General features: G+C 47.6%; 7 protein-coding genes across 7 annotated transcripts; 3 read left to right on the forward strand and 4 right to left on the reverse strand.

Moving 5' to 3' along the window:
• Positions 1-275: 275 nt before the first annotated feature.
• GGI43DRAFT_383022 (uncharacterized protein) lies at positions 276-1,439 on the forward strand (the record flags this gene model as incomplete). Its single annotated transcript, XM_083203324.1, has 3 exons — positions 276-591; positions 642-805; positions 885-1,439. The coding sequence occupies 3 exons, from the start codon at positions 276-278 to the stop codon at positions 1,437-1,439; spliced, it is 1,035 nt and encodes a 344-aa protein (XP_083061088.1).
• Positions 1,440-1,938: 499 nt separating this feature from the next.
• On the forward strand, positions 1,939-3,204 carry GGI43DRAFT_422345 (uncharacterized protein; the record flags this gene model as incomplete). The annotated part of the gene is made up of 1 exon (XM_083208095.1): positions 1,939-3,204. The coding sequence occupies one exon, from the start codon at positions 1,939-1,941 to the stop codon at positions 3,202-3,204; it is 1,266 nt and encodes a 421-aa protein (XP_083061089.1).
• A 521-nt stretch (positions 3,205-3,725) lies between these two features.
• Positions 3,726-7,779, reverse strand: GGI43DRAFT_402967 (P-loop containing nucleoside triphosphate hydrolase protein). The gene has a single exon (XM_083205737.1). The coding sequence runs from the start codon at positions 7,697-7,699 to the stop codon at positions 3,980-3,982; it is 3,720 nt and encodes a 1,239-aa protein (XP_083061090.1). The 5' UTR covers positions 7,700-7,779; the 3' UTR covers positions 3,726-3,979.
• Positions 7,780-8,659: 880 nt separating this feature from the next.
• GGI43DRAFT_383025 (YqaE/Pmp3 family membrane protein) lies at positions 8,660-9,204 on the forward strand (the record flags this gene model as incomplete). Its single annotated transcript, XM_083203325.1, has 2 exons — positions 8,660-8,717; positions 8,798-9,204. The coding sequence occupies 2 exons, from the start codon at positions 8,660-8,662 to the stop codon at positions 9,202-9,204; spliced, it is 465 nt and encodes a 154-aa protein (XP_083061091.1).
• A 122-nt stretch (positions 9,205-9,326) lies between these two features.
• Positions 9,327-11,343, reverse strand: GGI43DRAFT_433581 (Argonaute complex, subunit Arb1; the record flags this gene model as incomplete). The annotated part of the gene is made up of 4 exons (XM_083209767.1): positions 9,327-10,777; positions 10,860-10,877; positions 10,940-11,006; positions 11,064-11,343. The coding sequence occupies 4 exons, from the start codon at positions 11,341-11,343 to the stop codon at positions 9,661-9,663; spliced, it is 1,482 nt and encodes a 493-aa protein (XP_083061092.1). The 3' UTR covers positions 9,327-9,660.
• A 1,017-nt stretch (positions 11,344-12,360) lies between these two features.
• GGI43DRAFT_355828 (uncharacterized protein) lies at positions 12,361-13,618 on the reverse strand. Its single transcript, XM_083202318.1, has one exon. It carries the CDS (start codon positions 13,353-13,355, stop codon positions 12,831-12,833), a length of 525 nt encoding a protein of 174 aa, XP_083061093.1. The 5' UTR covers positions 13,356-13,618; the 3' UTR covers positions 12,361-12,830.
• Positions 13,619-15,458: 1,840 nt separating this feature from the next.
• GGI43DRAFT_383028 (uncharacterized protein) lies at positions 15,459-16,509 on the reverse strand (the record flags this gene model as incomplete). Its single annotated transcript, XM_083203326.1, has 2 exons — positions 15,459-15,869; positions 15,931-16,509. 2 exons carry the CDS (start codon positions 16,507-16,509, stop codon positions 15,459-15,461), a joined length of 990 nt encoding a protein of 329 aa, XP_083061094.1.
• Positions 16,510-16,843: the final 334 nt, after the last annotated feature.

Consider the following 16,843-nt stretch of genomic DNA (forward strand, 5'->3'; position numbering starts at 1 on the left):
GAGGTAGTAGAGGTAGTAGAGGTAGTAGAGGTAGTAGAGGTAGTAGAGGTAGTAGAGGTAGTAGAGGTAGTAGAGGTAGTAGAGGTAGTAGAAGTTAATTGGAGATTCTGAAAGCGTGAAATGTTTGTAGGGATAATGAAAACCAGAAAGCGCGGATCCCAAAGAAAGTATATCTCTCAACTTCTTAAACAGCGTGCAAGTTCTTCAGGGAGAACAATTTATTTACTAAGATCTTCCACCTTTCTCTTCATCATCTCCCTTTTCAGTCAACCATCATGGATAGCGAACCGCGCATGCCTCCCCGGGTGCAGAGCGAACTCAAGACAAAAGGCCAAATTCGTTTCTTGCATCCAGGCTACTCGACTCCAGATACCTTGTTGACACTGGCACGAAGCGACTGCGTGAATTCCAACGGTACAGTTGTGTTTGGAGTGCACTACGAAACAGCTCTACTCGCCTGCCAAATTATCGCCAACAATGTTTTTCATTCCGGATATTTCACTCTGGATCAATCTGGTCTACAACGGGTTAATATACCTTCACATGGACTTTTAACAAAAAAGAATCATTATTTTTTCATCGACGGTATAGGTTCGTGCTTTTCTTCTCTGAATATATCACATTTCACTGACATATTCTAGACAAATTCCAATCGTTCCCAGTTTTCGAGATTGGAAATTTCCCCATAAAGACGTGGAAAATGTTTGGCCAACTATTCTTTGCGACGATTTTAACAATCGCAATCTTGTCCTCTCTCTGGATTTTCCTACGCTGTGACTGGAGCTCATATTATCCCACGACAAGAGTTCGTATGGTTTGCAAAAAATGAGATGGGTTCAGATGGGGATATTGACAGCTCAGACAATATTATACCTCTGAAAAAGGATTTTCACAAATGTTTTGACGATCGATGGTTTGTTATTATACCGAAACAAACTTCAAGTGGAACTCGATATGTCACTCACGTCCTCTTATCAGAGGCTGCTGAAATTTGGCCAGATTACCACAATATCGAGATACGATGTCTTTCGCCAGATCAGGGAAGAAATTTTCTCTTTGCTCGATTTGCCTGGACTATTATTCAGCGGGTGCGACCATTCATTACTGCTGGTTTTAAACGCAAAGTTGTTAGACTTAATAATGAGAACACGGACGACACGGATGAAATGGAGTATCTGGTAATGGATATCGGAGGTCCGCAACTTCAAAACCTTTACAGTAGATGTGGGTCCAAATCTGCCACTCCATTAAAAAGAAAATTTCACGAACTGTCCAGCGGTGATAGCGATAGCGACATGGACTTTAATAATATCTGGGACATGGAGTTTAGAAAGCGACGAATGTCACCGACATTGGCAAAAGATGTGCAAAAGGAACTAGAAGCCTCCGTTGCAGATTTAATTACTTCTCAGAACCTGCAGGAAGTGGATGATGATTAGAGTCCTTATAAGCGAAAATGTAATTTTTATTAAACAGCAAAAGCAATAATATAAAGAATTAAAACAGTGCCATCTCCTTTCTACTATCTCTACTGTCTCTGCTGTCTCTGCTGTCTCTACCGCCTCTACCGCCTCTACCGCCTCTACACACAACTTACCTGGGTACCAATATAAGATGATTTATTGTCTCGCAGGCAACTTGAATGTAGCATCTTCCCAGGCAACGTCGTTTCAGCTGCAAGTGCTGGTTAACCGCCGATTATCCTCTCACCTTCATGCTAAAGACAAGGCGCTCCTGCCTCGACAATTTAAAGTTAATAAAGATGATCTCTCCAAATAAACAAATGAGCAGCCTAGTATTTACTTTTCGTCACTTGTTTTATTCTACCACGCGTAGAATATCTTTTTCAGCATACTTCTACAGTATTTTGCTGCAATACTTTCGCTACTCGCAGTCAACTCCACTCGCTCAAGCCCTCTCCTGGTACCTTCGACTCTCATGAGCCCCTTTATTCAAGACACGACTCATCTAAACGGAGATATGGACAATATACCCCCAATTTATGCAAATACCTTACCAAACTTCGAGAGCATGGATTCTGGCGGCTCGCGTGTTCAGACCAACGGCATGTCAAACGGCGAAGAGGTTGGTGGACATGACCAGAGCTGGTTGGGTGCAGATGCAGCTAGCATGCACTTTGACGACATATCCTCTAATGGTAATTCTGCCACAAATACTAATAACGACAGCTTCTATCTTAGTAACGAAGCCGAGACCAATGTTCATCATGGCAATGGAGTGGCTTATAATGGGCTCAGTTATTACTACAGTCTACATGACAGTGCTGAAGAACACAGTCCGCCTAATATTCCGCTCAATCACTCATTCTATAACCCTCCAAACAGTCCATCCGACGCTCTATCCAATGGTCTATCCAATGGTCTATCCAATGGTCTATCCAATGGTCTATCCAATGGCGAGCCCAGTCAGCCTATCCAGCAGCTCAGTGAGCAGCTCAACGGTCTATCCATCGACCATCTCAGTGAAAATGAGCCAAATGGAGATAACACCGAGCCTGCTCCCTCCACTGCGTCGGATGAAGGTTATGATGAGCATGGCTTCTCGCTCATCCGTTGGTTCAACCCATCTCTAGTCCGAGGCATCCCCCCTCACGGGCTTCTGGTCTACAATCCAGACAAGTATATATCGCACATCCGAAAACTGAAACCACCATACTTTCCCGTATTAACGCAGGAAAATACTTGGGTGGACGAAAGTTCCGTAGTGGTCTCCATCGCAGGCCTTGACCGAGGCGACGCGCTTACACCGGTTGTATGGGGCGTCTATTTTGGCCCTTGGTCTCCTCTCAACAAATGGGGTCCCGTAGGAGAAAGTCATCCACAGAACAAAAAGTCTGCCTGCCTCAATGCGCTGCTAAAGGCTCTGAATATTATCTACAGAGCCATCTTTCTGATGGAAACAGACATTCACACTATCATTATCAGAAACAGCTCACCGTGGCTGACGCGAGCACTGACGGGAGGTCTCGAGTTTTACATCAATGACTTCCGCCTACCTTGGTTGGAAGGGTACAATCTTTTGTACACGAATGAAATTGAATACTTGCTAGATTTCATGGCATACATGGCGAATCACCAAGCGCATCAGCTCAAATTCAGATTCTGGTGTGTTGAACCAGAAGCCAACAGAGAGCCCATGGAACTTGCCCAGCGCGTCTATACCAATTCTAATAATCCTAGCTGAAGTTTCCATTAAAAGGAAGTATTTTCGGCGACTTTGAGAGTATGAGCACGGCCGCAAGGCATATAACAAACAGTCTCCAGCTCATTCTCATGTTTGCTGGTCAGAGTTAATCGTTAGTTGGTATCACCATATTCAAGCGTCGAAGTCGGGGAGGCATTCGGTATATTTCCCGTCAGTCATTACAGATATGTTGTTAATAGCAGCGGAGATGTTTACCTGTTTGCCATCAAGTTGACTTATTTGGATAATAAGAGAGGCACTAGCACCATCACTCGAATTCTACCAGCACGATACTATGCCTGAGCGAGCTTTGCCTAACAGCGCAATTATGGTCTTTAGTTTTTTTTTTTTTTTTGCTTTCAAGTTATATCTTTCTTTCTTAGAGCACAAATTCAGATTCAAGCAATTAGACGCGTTTGGATATTGACTTTGCCAAGGTCAAGTGTTGCTACAGGCAAGATACAACGAGTCACCTCATACGAGTTTAGCGTAATATCAGATTCTAATAGACAATAAAAAAATTTAATAGCATCAAGTGCAAGTAGACTCATCAAAGTACTGAAGAATTATAAATCTCGAGCATCTTGTAATCTCAGCTATTATAGGACTCATCTATGATACATCACCACCTATCGTCCCCCGAACATATCGCCAGTCTTTCTCATGATTAAATTCGAAAAATTCTTCCCATCATAATCCCCATAACTCCATGCATTACATATGATATATAGCCACATAATAAATATGTTTTTTCCAGCAAAAAGCTTTTTCCATTCTAACCCCAAGTACCACCACCGCCACCTCTTCCGCCCCTTTTCTGGGCACTAAGTCTCCAGTCGTCCTCTCCAGCAAATTTATTATACAGTGGCTGAATCCTCTCAGCCTGCTTCCGCTTGCTCAGTCTATCCGTCGGTGCCACCTTGAAGAATGTCGGGGCTGCTTCAACCAGCCACTTCGGCTCGATGCTCGTCGTGCAGTGCATGTACTCCTTTGTCGTCAACACAAGCGTGTGGTAAATGATCCACTCTGCCTGCTTTCCAAAGAGGGCTGAACTGGGGTGAAGATACACTGGTGTGCCTTCCGTGAGAGTCTTGTAGCCCTCCTGAGGATCTTTGCGCGCTGCGTTGCGGAAGAATCCCGTGCAGAGAGCCTGGCGGACCTTTTGCGTGTCGCGGCCACAAGATGCAATGGGGTGTTTATAGCGCTCCATGATCTTGACAAGCTGGTCTCGGACATCCTTGGCTCGGCGCATTGATCGAGCCTGGATGAAGTTTTCAAAGCACCAGGGGCTAGAGTAGCCGCTATGTTTCCAGGCATTATATACATTGAGGAGCGTCAGATGGTCTCCATGCGGATCGTGAAACTTGGATTTCTTCTGGTCAGCCTGTGACTGCTTCTCTTTCGGCCGATAGAATACGTTGGGCAAGTTCAGCATGGCGACAAGGCTCAGCATCTCGTCAGAACATTTATAGTCGACAGCAGCAATGAGCACCTTGGCCAGAGACGGCTCCATGGGGAAATCGGCCATCTTTCGCCCAAGACGTGTCAGTAGACCCTCATCATCCAGTGCACTCAAGGCGTACAGTTCTTCCAAAGCTGTCAACATGGTGTTAATGGGCGGCGGATCCATAAAGTCGAAATGCAAGAGGTCGTTGATTCCCATCGCCTTGAGCATCAGAATAGTGTATGCCAAATTTTGTCTCTGAATCTCGGGGATAGTGGTTGGTAACATTTCTGATTGGTAGGCGGCCTCTGTATACAGGCGGAAACACTTTCCAGGACCAGTTCGGCCAGCACGACCAGCTCGCTGATTTGCTTGCGCTTGGGAGATGGGCGTGACAACCAGGGAATCCATTCCAAGCTTGGGATCATACGCGTTTTGCTTGACAAATCCAGGATCGACAACGTAGTAAATCTCGTCAATGGTAATGGAAGTCTCGGCGATATTCGTAGCAATGACAACTTTTCGACTTCCAGGGGGTGCGGGCTCGAAAATTCGACTCTGCATCTCACTGGGAAGCTGCGCATACACGGGCAGGATAAGCAAGTCTGGAACACTCGGCCCAAGGGCCTTCATTCTTTCGTATAAAATCTCGCATGACGTGTCAATTTCCTCCTGACCAGTCAAGAAGAGTAGAATGTCGCCCTTGGGCTCCGTCAGGTGAATCTGCATTACCGTAACAAGCGCAGCGTCCAAGTAATCAGACTCCGGCTCGCGAGAGTACAAGATTTCGACAGGGAATGTTCGACCCGGAATCGTGAAGATAGGACACTCGTTAAAATAAGCAGAGAATTTGTCGGCATCCAGTGTGGCCGAGGTAACAATGACCTTCATGTCCGGCCTCCTCTTCAGTGCCTTCTTAAGCAGCGCAAACAGAACATCCGTAGAAATAGTTCGCTCGTGTGCCTCGTCAAGCATGATGCAAGAGTATCGCGTCATATCAGGGTCCATAAGAATCTCTCTCTGTAACATGCCGTCTGTCATGTACTTGATCTTCGTAGCCGGACTGGTGCAGTCGTCGAAACGAACATTATATCCAACTTCTTCACCCAGCTTACAGCCAACTTCTTCTGCCACGCGCTTCGCAACCGACATGGCAGCGACACGACGAGGTTGCGTACAGCCAATAAGGCCCTGTTCGGCAAATCCAGCCTCTGCAAGGTATTGAGTCAACTGTGTCGTCTTTCCTGAGCCAGTCTCTCCGACAACGATCAAGATCTGGTTCTCTCGCACCGCCTTGATCAGTTGCGAACGGAACGCAAAGACGGGCAGAGTTTCTCGTTGTTCCTTGATGCTGAGATTTGTTCGCTTGCCCAGCGATTGTCCCTTGGGAATAACTGCCCTTTTCCATTCAGGCTCTTCATCCGTTCTGGTGTTCATTCGTGCATTCCTGAGGTCGCTAGCAAACTTGCGTTTGTCGGGATCGGCCATCGGATCGTTCCATTGAGCAGACAAGCTTTCTTTTGATTCTTCCTTGGCAGCCTCTTCCGCCTCTTTCTGTTTAAGCTCCTTCCTCTCCTTAGCGAGTGATGTGCCGGCCATTGCAGCTCTGTTCATGGATCCATCAGGGGCTTTGACTACTCGAATAGGTGACAGCTCGAGAGACTGTTTGGTCTGACCAGCCAAAAACGGCGGTTCTTCCTCTCGGACTTCGATATCAATATCTTCCTCCAATTCCATTTCGCCATCTCCACGCAGCGTTGCATTATAGTCTTCTTCAAGATCGGGATAATCTGACGCTTTGGCTACTCCAGAGGCAATAAGCTGTCTGATCTCCCAGCGCTCAGGTGAAGTCATTCTTTTCTTCTGTCGTCTAGGAGGACCCAGTGTATCACGAGGCATTGCTGGCGCAGCTTCAACAAACCCGTTTCTTCCACCGCCACCAAGAGCTTCCATATTTGCGCCGGTAGTCAGTCTTGCTTGTGGTTGGAGATCCATGCCAGTCTCTTGATCAACGTCCTTCATAGACAACCCGATTTTGCGGCCTTCGATGCTGATCACTTTCACCCAGACTTGCTGGCCGCCAGAGAGTAGATCCGAAGGATGGTTTACACGCTGACCAGAGACAATGCGAGAGATGTGAACCAAGCCGTCGACCTTTCCTTTAACATGATGCAAGTTCGCAAAAGCGCCAAAATCTTTGATTCCAGTAATATGGGCTTCGTAAATCTTGTTCATGATGGGTTCGTCGTCCATTTCGGGTGCGGGGGCACGGCGAAACTCGTCGTGGTTGTCGCCGTCAAAGTCATCGTACTTTCGCCGGCTTCGTGACTTCCTCGAATCTCGGAATCCGTCTCGCCAGTCTTCGTTTCCTTCATCATGCGATCGCGATCGGGACCTGTGCTTGTCTCGCTTCCTTCGATCTCGGGATCTTGATCTATGCTTCCGCGATCTCGAGTCTCTAGCCTCCTCGGGACTTCTACTCCTTTTTCGAGATTTTTTCTCCTTTCTAGCCTTTCCCTCGAGCCCTTCTAGAAGCGCCAGTGTATCGTCGATAGCGTTCGCACCGTCACCGTAGCTGACTTGCTTATCAGGCAACGCAAGTCCGCCGAACACCTTCTCATTCTCTTCAAACGTCCGGTGGTGATGGTGCTCATTGTCGTACGCATCTCCATTTTTTCCTTTGAATTTGGGATGCATAGCAACCACCAAACGATCTAAACTGTCGATCAAACTCGCAGGGAAGTCGGCATTAAGCCCGTCGAGCCTCTTGCGAAAGTCATCGCTGGAGGTGCTCTCGAGTCGTTGTGCGATTAGGAACTCGGCGAGGGTCTTGTCACTGATGCCAACATGATTCTGGAGCTCGGAGGTGACTTTCGAAACGAGGGACAAGAGCTCGAGATTCAAAAGGTCGTCCATGTTTGCGATTTGATGTCCTGCATGGAGCAGGATGGAGAGTTGGCGATTTGCGAATATTGGCAGACGCGCTAGCGGCAAGGCTGCTGTAAGTTTGGAAAAGTTCAAGGTCAGCGCCTTCTCACCGAGGGTAAACATCGGGTATAACGGTGAGGCCGCTTTACCGAAGCTGCGTCTTGCACAGCTCTGCCTGTTATTACAAGCTCTTTACGCGAAACATACTACATTATATGAAATAGCATACCACAAGCTAATAGTGTATTTTCATTAGTTATCATTATTATTATTTGAATATACAAAATGAGACGTGCGTGCTCCAGATAGGATGCGGCTGACGCAGAGCAACATCGTGATTCAAGCAACTACAAAATCTGCCCAGGGTACGGTAGCATTCCGCCACACCCTGTTACGTTTTCGAGCCCTCAATGCTGCGTCCTACCAAACAAGACTTTGCTGTGTGCCGCAATAGGCCATCGTGTCTTTGGTGCTGATGGATCACACCACCACTATAACACCAGCTAAGGCGGTATGTATGACTCAGTGGAAAGGTCCACCCAAGAATACGGTAGCTATGGAGCACAGCAACTGAGGTTAGGAAAATGACTTCTAGGATTAAAAAAAAAATCTTTATCATGCTTTGATTAAAAGAGCCAGCGATAATGAGAGCATCATCACCATCGCCATTGCCAACATCGGCAACAATCAGCGATCCAAGCTCATATATTAGATCTAGATGCATTACCCACTTACCCTGTAGCCAAGCCACCGCATCGAGGCCGCCTATGCAACCCATTCTGTCAGGTTGTCGACCCCCACAAGTCCCCCAACCAGCCAATCACCTCCTCCTCATCCAGCCCCAGCATTACGCAACCTTATCAATAAGCAGCAAACCCGGCGTCATCACCCGTCACCAGCCCACTTCGCGCCTTTATCCATCTCATCTGGTAGGGCCAAGGACTTCCAGACTTAATCTGCTTGTTTATTTGTCGATTCTATACCGTTGAGCTTCTCTCGACTCGACTTGTACGACTTCACAACTCGCTCATCGCCGCCAGCTGTCTCCATCTCCAAGCCGTCTTCTCTTCGCCCTCGGCTACGATGTGCTCAACCGACATCTTCCTCGGCATCCTTGCCATTCTCTTTCCCCCGCTGCCTGGTATGTCACCCCACTGCTCAGTTCTTCTAAGAAGATGATATTCTGCCATCGTATAATCTATGCTAACCTTTGATGTATAGTCTGGGTGAAGTGTGGCATCTGTAGCGCCGACTCCCTCATCAACATCCTCCTCTGCGTCCTCGGCTTCATCCCCGGCCTTCTTCACGCCTGGTACATCATCGCCAAGTTCCCCGAGCCCGCCTACGAATATGAGGCCATCCCCAATGACCGCGAAGGCGGCCGAGTCACATATGTCTACGTTCAGACTCCCCATGGCCCTCACTGCCAGCCACCAAAGCCTCAAGGCTCCTCGAACCAAATGAACTACGGCACCACTTCCCACCAGAGCCCTTCACCTCAGCCCCAGCCTCAGCAACAGGGTGTAGCCGGCTCTGGAGAGGGCAGTTCGAACCCTGAGGGCCAGGGCGTTCCTCCTTCATACGCCGAGGTTGTTGCTGGCGACCACAAGATCCAGACGCGAGACTAGAGACAGGTCTCGTGACCTTAATGGGTAAATAGAGTTTTGCCGCCATCCACTTACAACTGCCAGACAATATTGGCAGATAAAGATACAGATACCAGGCCGACGGCGTCAATGGAACTATGCTACACAAGAAATTTGGTGAAATGGAGAATACAAAGATAATGACGTATTTCTCTTTTAGCTACTATGTGGTGCCTTTTTCTTTTTCTTGAGTAGCTTTGAAGGCGTTGGAATTACTAGCAAATTACGTATGATTGGGATAAGGGATTTGAACCTCTTTTGATGTTTTTTTGGTGCCTTTCAAGGCTGTTGAGAGAAGAATATTATATTTCAACACCTGTTCGAGAGAGAGCTTTCTATGGCCCACACTAATAACTCTTTTTTTTTTTTTTTTTTTTTTTGATTTTCTGTATGAAGCTAGCTAGCTATTATCTGCGCAATTAAAATGTGTCTTAAGACTTATTCATCTACTACCTGGCTGTCCTCTGCCATGGGATTGTGAATAGATGGTGCAGGACGATCATTCTCACGCGGAGGCTTGAAGCCTCTCATAAGTTCCTGTGGCAGAAACGTGTAAAACGATGGAACGATTTTGAGAATGCGTCTGACAAAATTCACTCCGCCTCCAAGCTCGCCGATTTCCAGTGTCATCTTCATGCCTGTCTTGAAGTTTACTAGAACATCTTGCTCGAAGTATAGGTCAATCTCCTTTCCTTCAAGAGGATGCGGCGTGTCTGGATGGACCCATCCATCCTCAATGGTAGCTGGCTTGAGTGTTACTTTGCCAAGAGGTGCGAGTCGGACCTTGTTGGTGCCTCCTTTTGTCTCAACTTTAAGACTCTTGAACCGCTGAATCGTCTCTTCACTTGGAAGAGTTACCATTGTGATCTCCAGTGTGCATTCGTATTGTCTGAGAAGCGTAACAGGATGTCCAGTGAGATATTCAAATGCATTTGTATCTTCAAGCATGGCAATGGCCGAATAAAAAACTGGTTTAGCTTCAAATCCATGATGCACCTTGAATAGGTGAAAAGCCCAGGCATCGAGGTCAGGCTTGGAGAAGAGTTCAGTCGCAGCCAGGTTGAAGAGCCCCGGAAGCGTCGTCTGCAGAGCGTTTAGCATTGGCCATTCTTCCCTGGCCACTTGGCAGACCCTCATTGCCCCTTTGACATCCTCTTCGTACTCTGGACAGACGTCGTGATGAAGGATGTAGCGAAGGAAGTTTTCTATCACGTCTATTGCTTCCTCCAGCGGGCCGCTTTGAAGGCCAGTTAGTGGTATAATGGTCGTAGAGAAGAAGCCTGCTACTACGCCGGAAAAGTCGACAGCCCATTTCGTTTCGTCTCCGTCATAGAATCGGTCACCTGCTGAAGAACCTTCGTGGATGACATGCCTAGTTGTAGCTTCCTTGCGCTGCGCGGGCGTAAGCTGTTTGAGCTCCTTTGGATCGAGTCCAGTGTAGAATGCTTGAGATGTATCTACGCCGCCGAGGAAAAGGCACTCGTCAAAGTAAAGAATTCGATGGTGTTGAAGGCGACGGCGGGAACGATAACGTTGAATACATGACTGCATTCGCCTGTGTGATGGCATATCAGGTTAGCTAGAACAAGACAGAGAGAAGGGTTAAGAAGGGTTAACGCATCCAATTTTAACCATACTTTTCAAAGGGAAGGTCTCTATAGCGCTGAGTTAGCTTAATATGTCTTCAGAGTCTCAATGAATCTAGAATAACACGTACGGATGATAAATCTCTTGTTTCTCCTGCCTAGCTTCTTCGGGAGTCATAGGCGGATCCGCAAAATACTCTATTGCCGTTCAGCATCAAACCATTCTCGTGGTTTCCAGAGACATATATCTCGTACCTTCGAATCCATTACCGCGATTTTTGGGCAGCGCTGTTGGACCTCTGACCATAAACCCCTTGTTTTTATTCTTCCTTTTTATAAGAGACACGGGTTGGGAAGAGTTATTTTCACCATCTTCGCCGGTTACATCTTCGTCATCATCTTCAGTGCCTTCATCATCTCCTGTGGTGCTATCCGTAAATATCGGAATCAAACTTTCGTCGATTTCGGTATCTGGCTGGGCCGTTTCAGCGGCATCATTGCCTGAAACTGCGGCAGAGGTTATATCAGACGACATCGTAAGTGCAGATGTGATGGTCAATCGGTGGCTACTGGAGTATCAAGGAGAATTGAAGGAAGCTGGAGAGAAAATAATGTGAAGAGGAAGCAAAAAGAGATAGGCTAGTGTATTGCCTGAGGAAACAAAGGGATATGAGCAGTGTGCAAGTGGTGGCAGGTGCTTAGCGACTGGCCGGTCACACAGCTTGACACCACCTTTATCATGAGATAGATAAACATTTATCGACTTTGTGGTCGATGAGAAGATACAAACAGATTCATTTAACGAATACTTTACTAATGATCTAAGCATCCTATTAATTCAAGAGTACTGCAGATATGAGTCAAGGTACACCGCCAAGTGCTTGCCGCGGCGCCTGTATGAAAGTATCCATATTACAGCTGAGATTGCGGCTTGTGATCGAAGCACTGGAAATTGGCATTATCGGAGAGAGCAACGTGTAGCAACACAAAAATTGAGCAATTCAAAGTTCAGTGAAGGTAATTCTAGTTTAGTGATACGTGATATGTATGGTGTATATCATTTGGCTACCTGGGTATGCACGAGCACTGAGAAAAGCCCCATGATAATTTTCAGTAAGAAATCATACAATAAAATTAATTATAAATCACTATAAACCATTCTGAAAAGTATTTATACTCGTTATATAGGTAAATAGATGATTGCAATCCGAAGTTTATATATCTCGACTCAATACGGCGATAGCTTCACTTATACATGTACAATGCCTTCTGGCATTTCGGAGATTCGCAATCACGCTCATATACATGTGATTAAATCCCATATATGCATAATCAGTTGTAATTGGTGCAATTATTTGTTCAGCTCGCGTATCGTACGTGATGCGATCCATGTCATTATTGGTCATATCCTCCCTCTTAGAGTTGGATACAAGCTCCAGAGGCGCCCGCCACATGAAAAGTAAACCGCCCGGGCAACTTTATGTCTAGAGCGATCACCATGTGACGGTTTTAAGGCTCGTAAATCTCTATGAAATGCTCTTCTTTTACTTTCTAGATTAGATGATTTAAACATTTGAGACAAGCTTCATGACTATATTTCTAATACCTCAATTGCTATGCTGATGATAATGATGACACTGGCTAATTTGCGAACTCGTAATATGTAACTATGAATAAGCAAATCACGGAATCATGCGTTCAGTTTGAAAATTGCAAAAAATAATCTTTTTTGAACTCTTCACTTCAACTATGTAGCCATTAATCACCATACAATTCGTAAATAATCTGTGACTTAAGCGGTCAATTAAAAGTAACGCCGTCGTGTGTCTCCGGTGAACAGGTATTAAAAACAAAGCACACCAAAGCACACCAATTAATTAGTAGGTAGGTCCATATGCGTAATTCTTTTTTATCAGGACAAGCAAAACCCATTAAAACCTCATTTCCCACTCCATATTATTAAGTCCTCCAACGAATATTTGAACAAGGAAGGAGTTGTACTGAATATGGAAAAATGCTGCTTTACAGCAACAAGACGGCGGCGGCAGCACCGATGATAGGAGCCAGCAGCTTGGCGTCGGCAGTAGGGGCAATAGCCAGACCAGTAGAAGAAGTGGTGGTGAAAGTGTGAGTAGAAGCAGCCCTGGTGGTTCCGGCCTTGGTGGAGGGAGGAACGGTGGTATGGCTGTTGGTAGTTCCGGGAATGGTCGTTGCGGGAACAGTAGTGCCGGACTCCACGGAGGTGACGGTGGTGCTTACGGGGCCGGTGCTGGTGCTGCTGCCAGAAGAGGTAGATCCAGTAGCGGCAGTTGAAGCGCTGGAGGCAGAAGATGAAGCAGCAGAGGCGGCCGAGGAGGCGCGGCTTTCGACGCTGCTGACCACGGATGAAACCTCAGAGCGAATGCTGGAGGCAAGAGAGCTGGCAGCACCGGCGGCAGATGAGACGGCGGCAGACACAGAAGCACCGGCGCCTGTAGCGGTAGACTGGCCAAGAACCTCTCCGGAGAGGAGACCGAGGGCAATAACAGCGAGAGTTTGGGCCTTCATTTTGTGTTTGTTATAATGATTTTGAACGATTGGATTCTCAGTCTTGTTTGCCTGGCAAGAAAAAAGGAAGAACAAAGATATGTAAGTGTGTAAGTCGACGCTGGGACGAACAGATTATATGGTATATATGGGCCTGAGGAGAGAAGGGGGTGAGTGAAGTGTAAGAGTGGTATGAATCAAAACAGAGGGAGGCCATCAGCCCTTTAAAACGATCAAAGCCCCGGGCAAATTTCTCTCCCTTATCCCAAAAAAGAACAAAAGTCATGCAACAGCCACAGCTGGAGGATCCACGGGGGAGTGAGGAGCGAAGACAAACACAGTGTTGACGTAGGCAAGGGGGCGCTGCTTGGACGTCTTGGTACTTGGGCAGCCAGACATAACAATCACATAATCGAGTACTATTATTGCGGAGTGCTTGTAGATCCATAGACGCACACGGACATGGATAGATACATCTGTACGTAAACATTACTTGTTACCATCGCCCGCTGCCCACTGTATACATACACGAGAAAGCACGAAGCCGTCAGAAAGACCTCGAGTCTCTGCACACACAGATGGTGTGCGGCAGAATGTTCTTACAGGGATTATTTCCCGGTGGCGTTGCAACCGATCGGCGCTGAGCGTTACGCGGAGGAGACAAGGCACTGTAATGGTGACGTATCCTCCGGCAGACCGGCTGCTGGCGTTGCATTGGGCATAATACCGGTCGGAGAGAATCCGTTTAACTGGGAGCTTGGCGGTGGTTTTTGGTTGCTATTAGCATGTATGGTTATTTCAAAGTGGTCTCCAGATCAGAGTCGATGACTTTATATCTGGTCATGGAATGCGTCAACGGCCGTCCTAATTAGGCAATTGGCCCAACTGGGCAACCAGAGAGGTTACATGGGCAACGGCGATCTTGTCTCGAGCACTGCCCGCCGAAAAGAGACAAGCAGAGAATGCGAGAAAAAGAAACAAACACGGATGCATCACAAAAAATAGAAACAGCAGCAGAGACACACTGTATACAATAAGCTGGGTTCGTGTCTCACATGTCGTAATCCGCATAAAGGCTGCGCCTCAAGTGGACTAACCCTGCGCTTCCCCGTGGCTTGGACGTCTTCGTCCGCGCACTCGCCATTCAATTTTTTATCCCTCTAGCTCTTTGGGCCCTCCAACCCTCTCAGAGCGGAAAAAAAATGGAAGACGAAGATGGCATCAGTTCGCCTAAGAAAGGATGACGTTCGTATGACCTCCACGACGGCGAATTGAGTGTAACATACGTCTGGGGCGATGGTGGGGATGGATCTGTCTCTCCAGGAAAAAGAGACAGCATCTCTCGTCGCCCCGGCTTTTCCAGGCGATTGAATTTTGAATTTACCTGTAAAATACGGAGTAGGCAAAGCCAGGAGCCCACTGAGGCGTTGGAGCGGCTTGAAGCATAATTTCCACGGTCTTTGCTCTATTTTTTGATTCCCAGTTTTTTTCTTTCGAGACCACGGTTTCGTAACTTTTTTCTTTCTGCTCAGGTCAAGCCCGTGCCTCTGATTGGCCACGATAAGGGAGTCGTGCGCAAGCCAATGGAATGAAGGTCATTCCCATCTTTGTGAGACTGCAATTTGGGAGTGCTGCTTGCTTCCGTGTATGTACAGCTTACAGAAATTATGGAGTATACGAGTCGTCTGCTGGTCTGCTGCTATATACTATACACGCACACAAAACGCGGGACCAGGGGGGGAATCCCCCTAGATGCAGCTAGCACAATTGGATCAAAAAGAATCTCGATTCGATACTAAAATAGGCCTATAAAGGGAAAATAAAGCAAGGAGCCAAAAGAGAGGGAGCGAAATAAAGGTGAGAAGCCGTAAAAAAGCTTGAAACTCCACCATGAATAATGCCACTAGTAAGCTGTCGCCCTCGTATCCCGAAACAACCGCTAGCCACGCAGCCCGTCATAAACAAGCTCTCCCTTGCCGCGATTACAAACACTGCATTAACTGGGGGATCAATACAAAAATGGGTAGTTGTACGGACGTAGTACTAGGTGCATGAAACTTATGCAATGAAGCCATTGGTCATGCCACGTTTGGGCTATTCGTCCCGTGAAAGTGTGTCGTATAATCATTGCGATCTCCCCATGAGTGCGCGGCTCGACGAGTCCTCGAGCTCAAACAGCGTTGACTGGTGAATCAATGGTGACTGCTCTTGCTCTTGCTTTAGATGCGGCGTCAGCTGTGTTGGGACGGAAAAGCCGGAAATTGCGCTCTCTCTGCCAGCTGGGCCTTCGGAGCTCATCAAGGACACGATATGTCCAGTGGCTGGTGTCGTACCAGAGCTAATGCTCTGCTGCGACGGCGTGGCAGGCAGTTCCGAGATGGCTGGAGACTTGAGAGGCGGTGATGGTGGCAGCTCCGCCATATGTTCCACCGCAGCATCATTACCGCGGCCTCCTAGCAACGGTGGTGCTGTACGATCTCGATGCTCGGTAAGCGTATCTTTACCACTGCCGCCAACCGCGAAGCCATACTGAGGCTGCTTCTTATTATTCCTGGGCAACCAAGGCCAGTATGCAAACTCCCGCGACTGCTCCCACTGCAATGCCTGCGATGGCACCTTTGCCCAGTCCGTTCTGCGCCGAAGGTGGATCTGCCGGAGTTTGAGTGCTTTGAGCGTTTTGCTGTGGCGCGGTGCTTTGACTCGTGCTAGCGGCTGTGCTTAGTGTCGTTGATACAGCGCTGCTGGCCGTTGAGGCTGCTGTCAAAGAGCTTGATGATGTTATCGAAGAGCTTGATGTCGATGACGAGCTGCCTGACGATAAGAAAGGAGCTGCTTGTTTCGCGTTGCTGCTTAGAATCGCCGCTCCAACTTTGTTTACCGGACAGCCGTGATCCTCACATCCCATCTGGGAGCAACATCCCATGAACGGAGGCGAAGAGTCGCGACAGGTATACCAAAGGAATCCAGGATCCACGCATTGTTGCGCCAGAATCTGGTCGTAAGCGTCGGGGTCGAACGATGCAGGCCGGACATCATTATCAGGACAGAGGCCGTCTTTTGTCGAGCACGGGTCGACAGTGCAGCATCCCACGAAGCGATTCGGTTTGTCTTCGCAGATGTAGAATTTGCCGGATTGGGGGCACGTAAGGCCCAAGTCGGTAATTGGGTCTCCCATGATGCTTGCGGCCTGCTTGCGGCCTGCTTGCTCTTTGTCAAGAATCGGCTGGCTGGAATGATCTTGTCGATTCACCTGGACTTCTTGGATGTGGTGACTGATTGACCGGCAATCAACAGACTAGTGTTGCTGTCTATGCAAAAGTGCATTCAATCACCCTTTTTCTGTGAGCGAGAGAAGCAGCAATTGGCATAGCAAACACCTCCGTCCTTTGTATCAATAGTCTAGAAGGATAACGGCTGATTTTTCTGAAGCACAGACGGGAAGCACAGAGCATAGATCCGTGTTTGCCACGACGGACGGATAAGAAACGCTCATAGAGCCAGGGGGACTG

The sequence above is a fragment of the Trichoderma evansii genome (genome assembly GCF_050947405.1).
Source record: "Trichoderma evansii strain SZMC 28006 chromosome Unknown GGI43scaffold_8, whole genome shotgun sequence".
NCBI classification, from domain to species: domain Eukaryota; kingdom Fungi; phylum Ascomycota; class Sordariomycetes; order Hypocreales; family Hypocreaceae; genus Trichoderma; species Trichoderma evansii.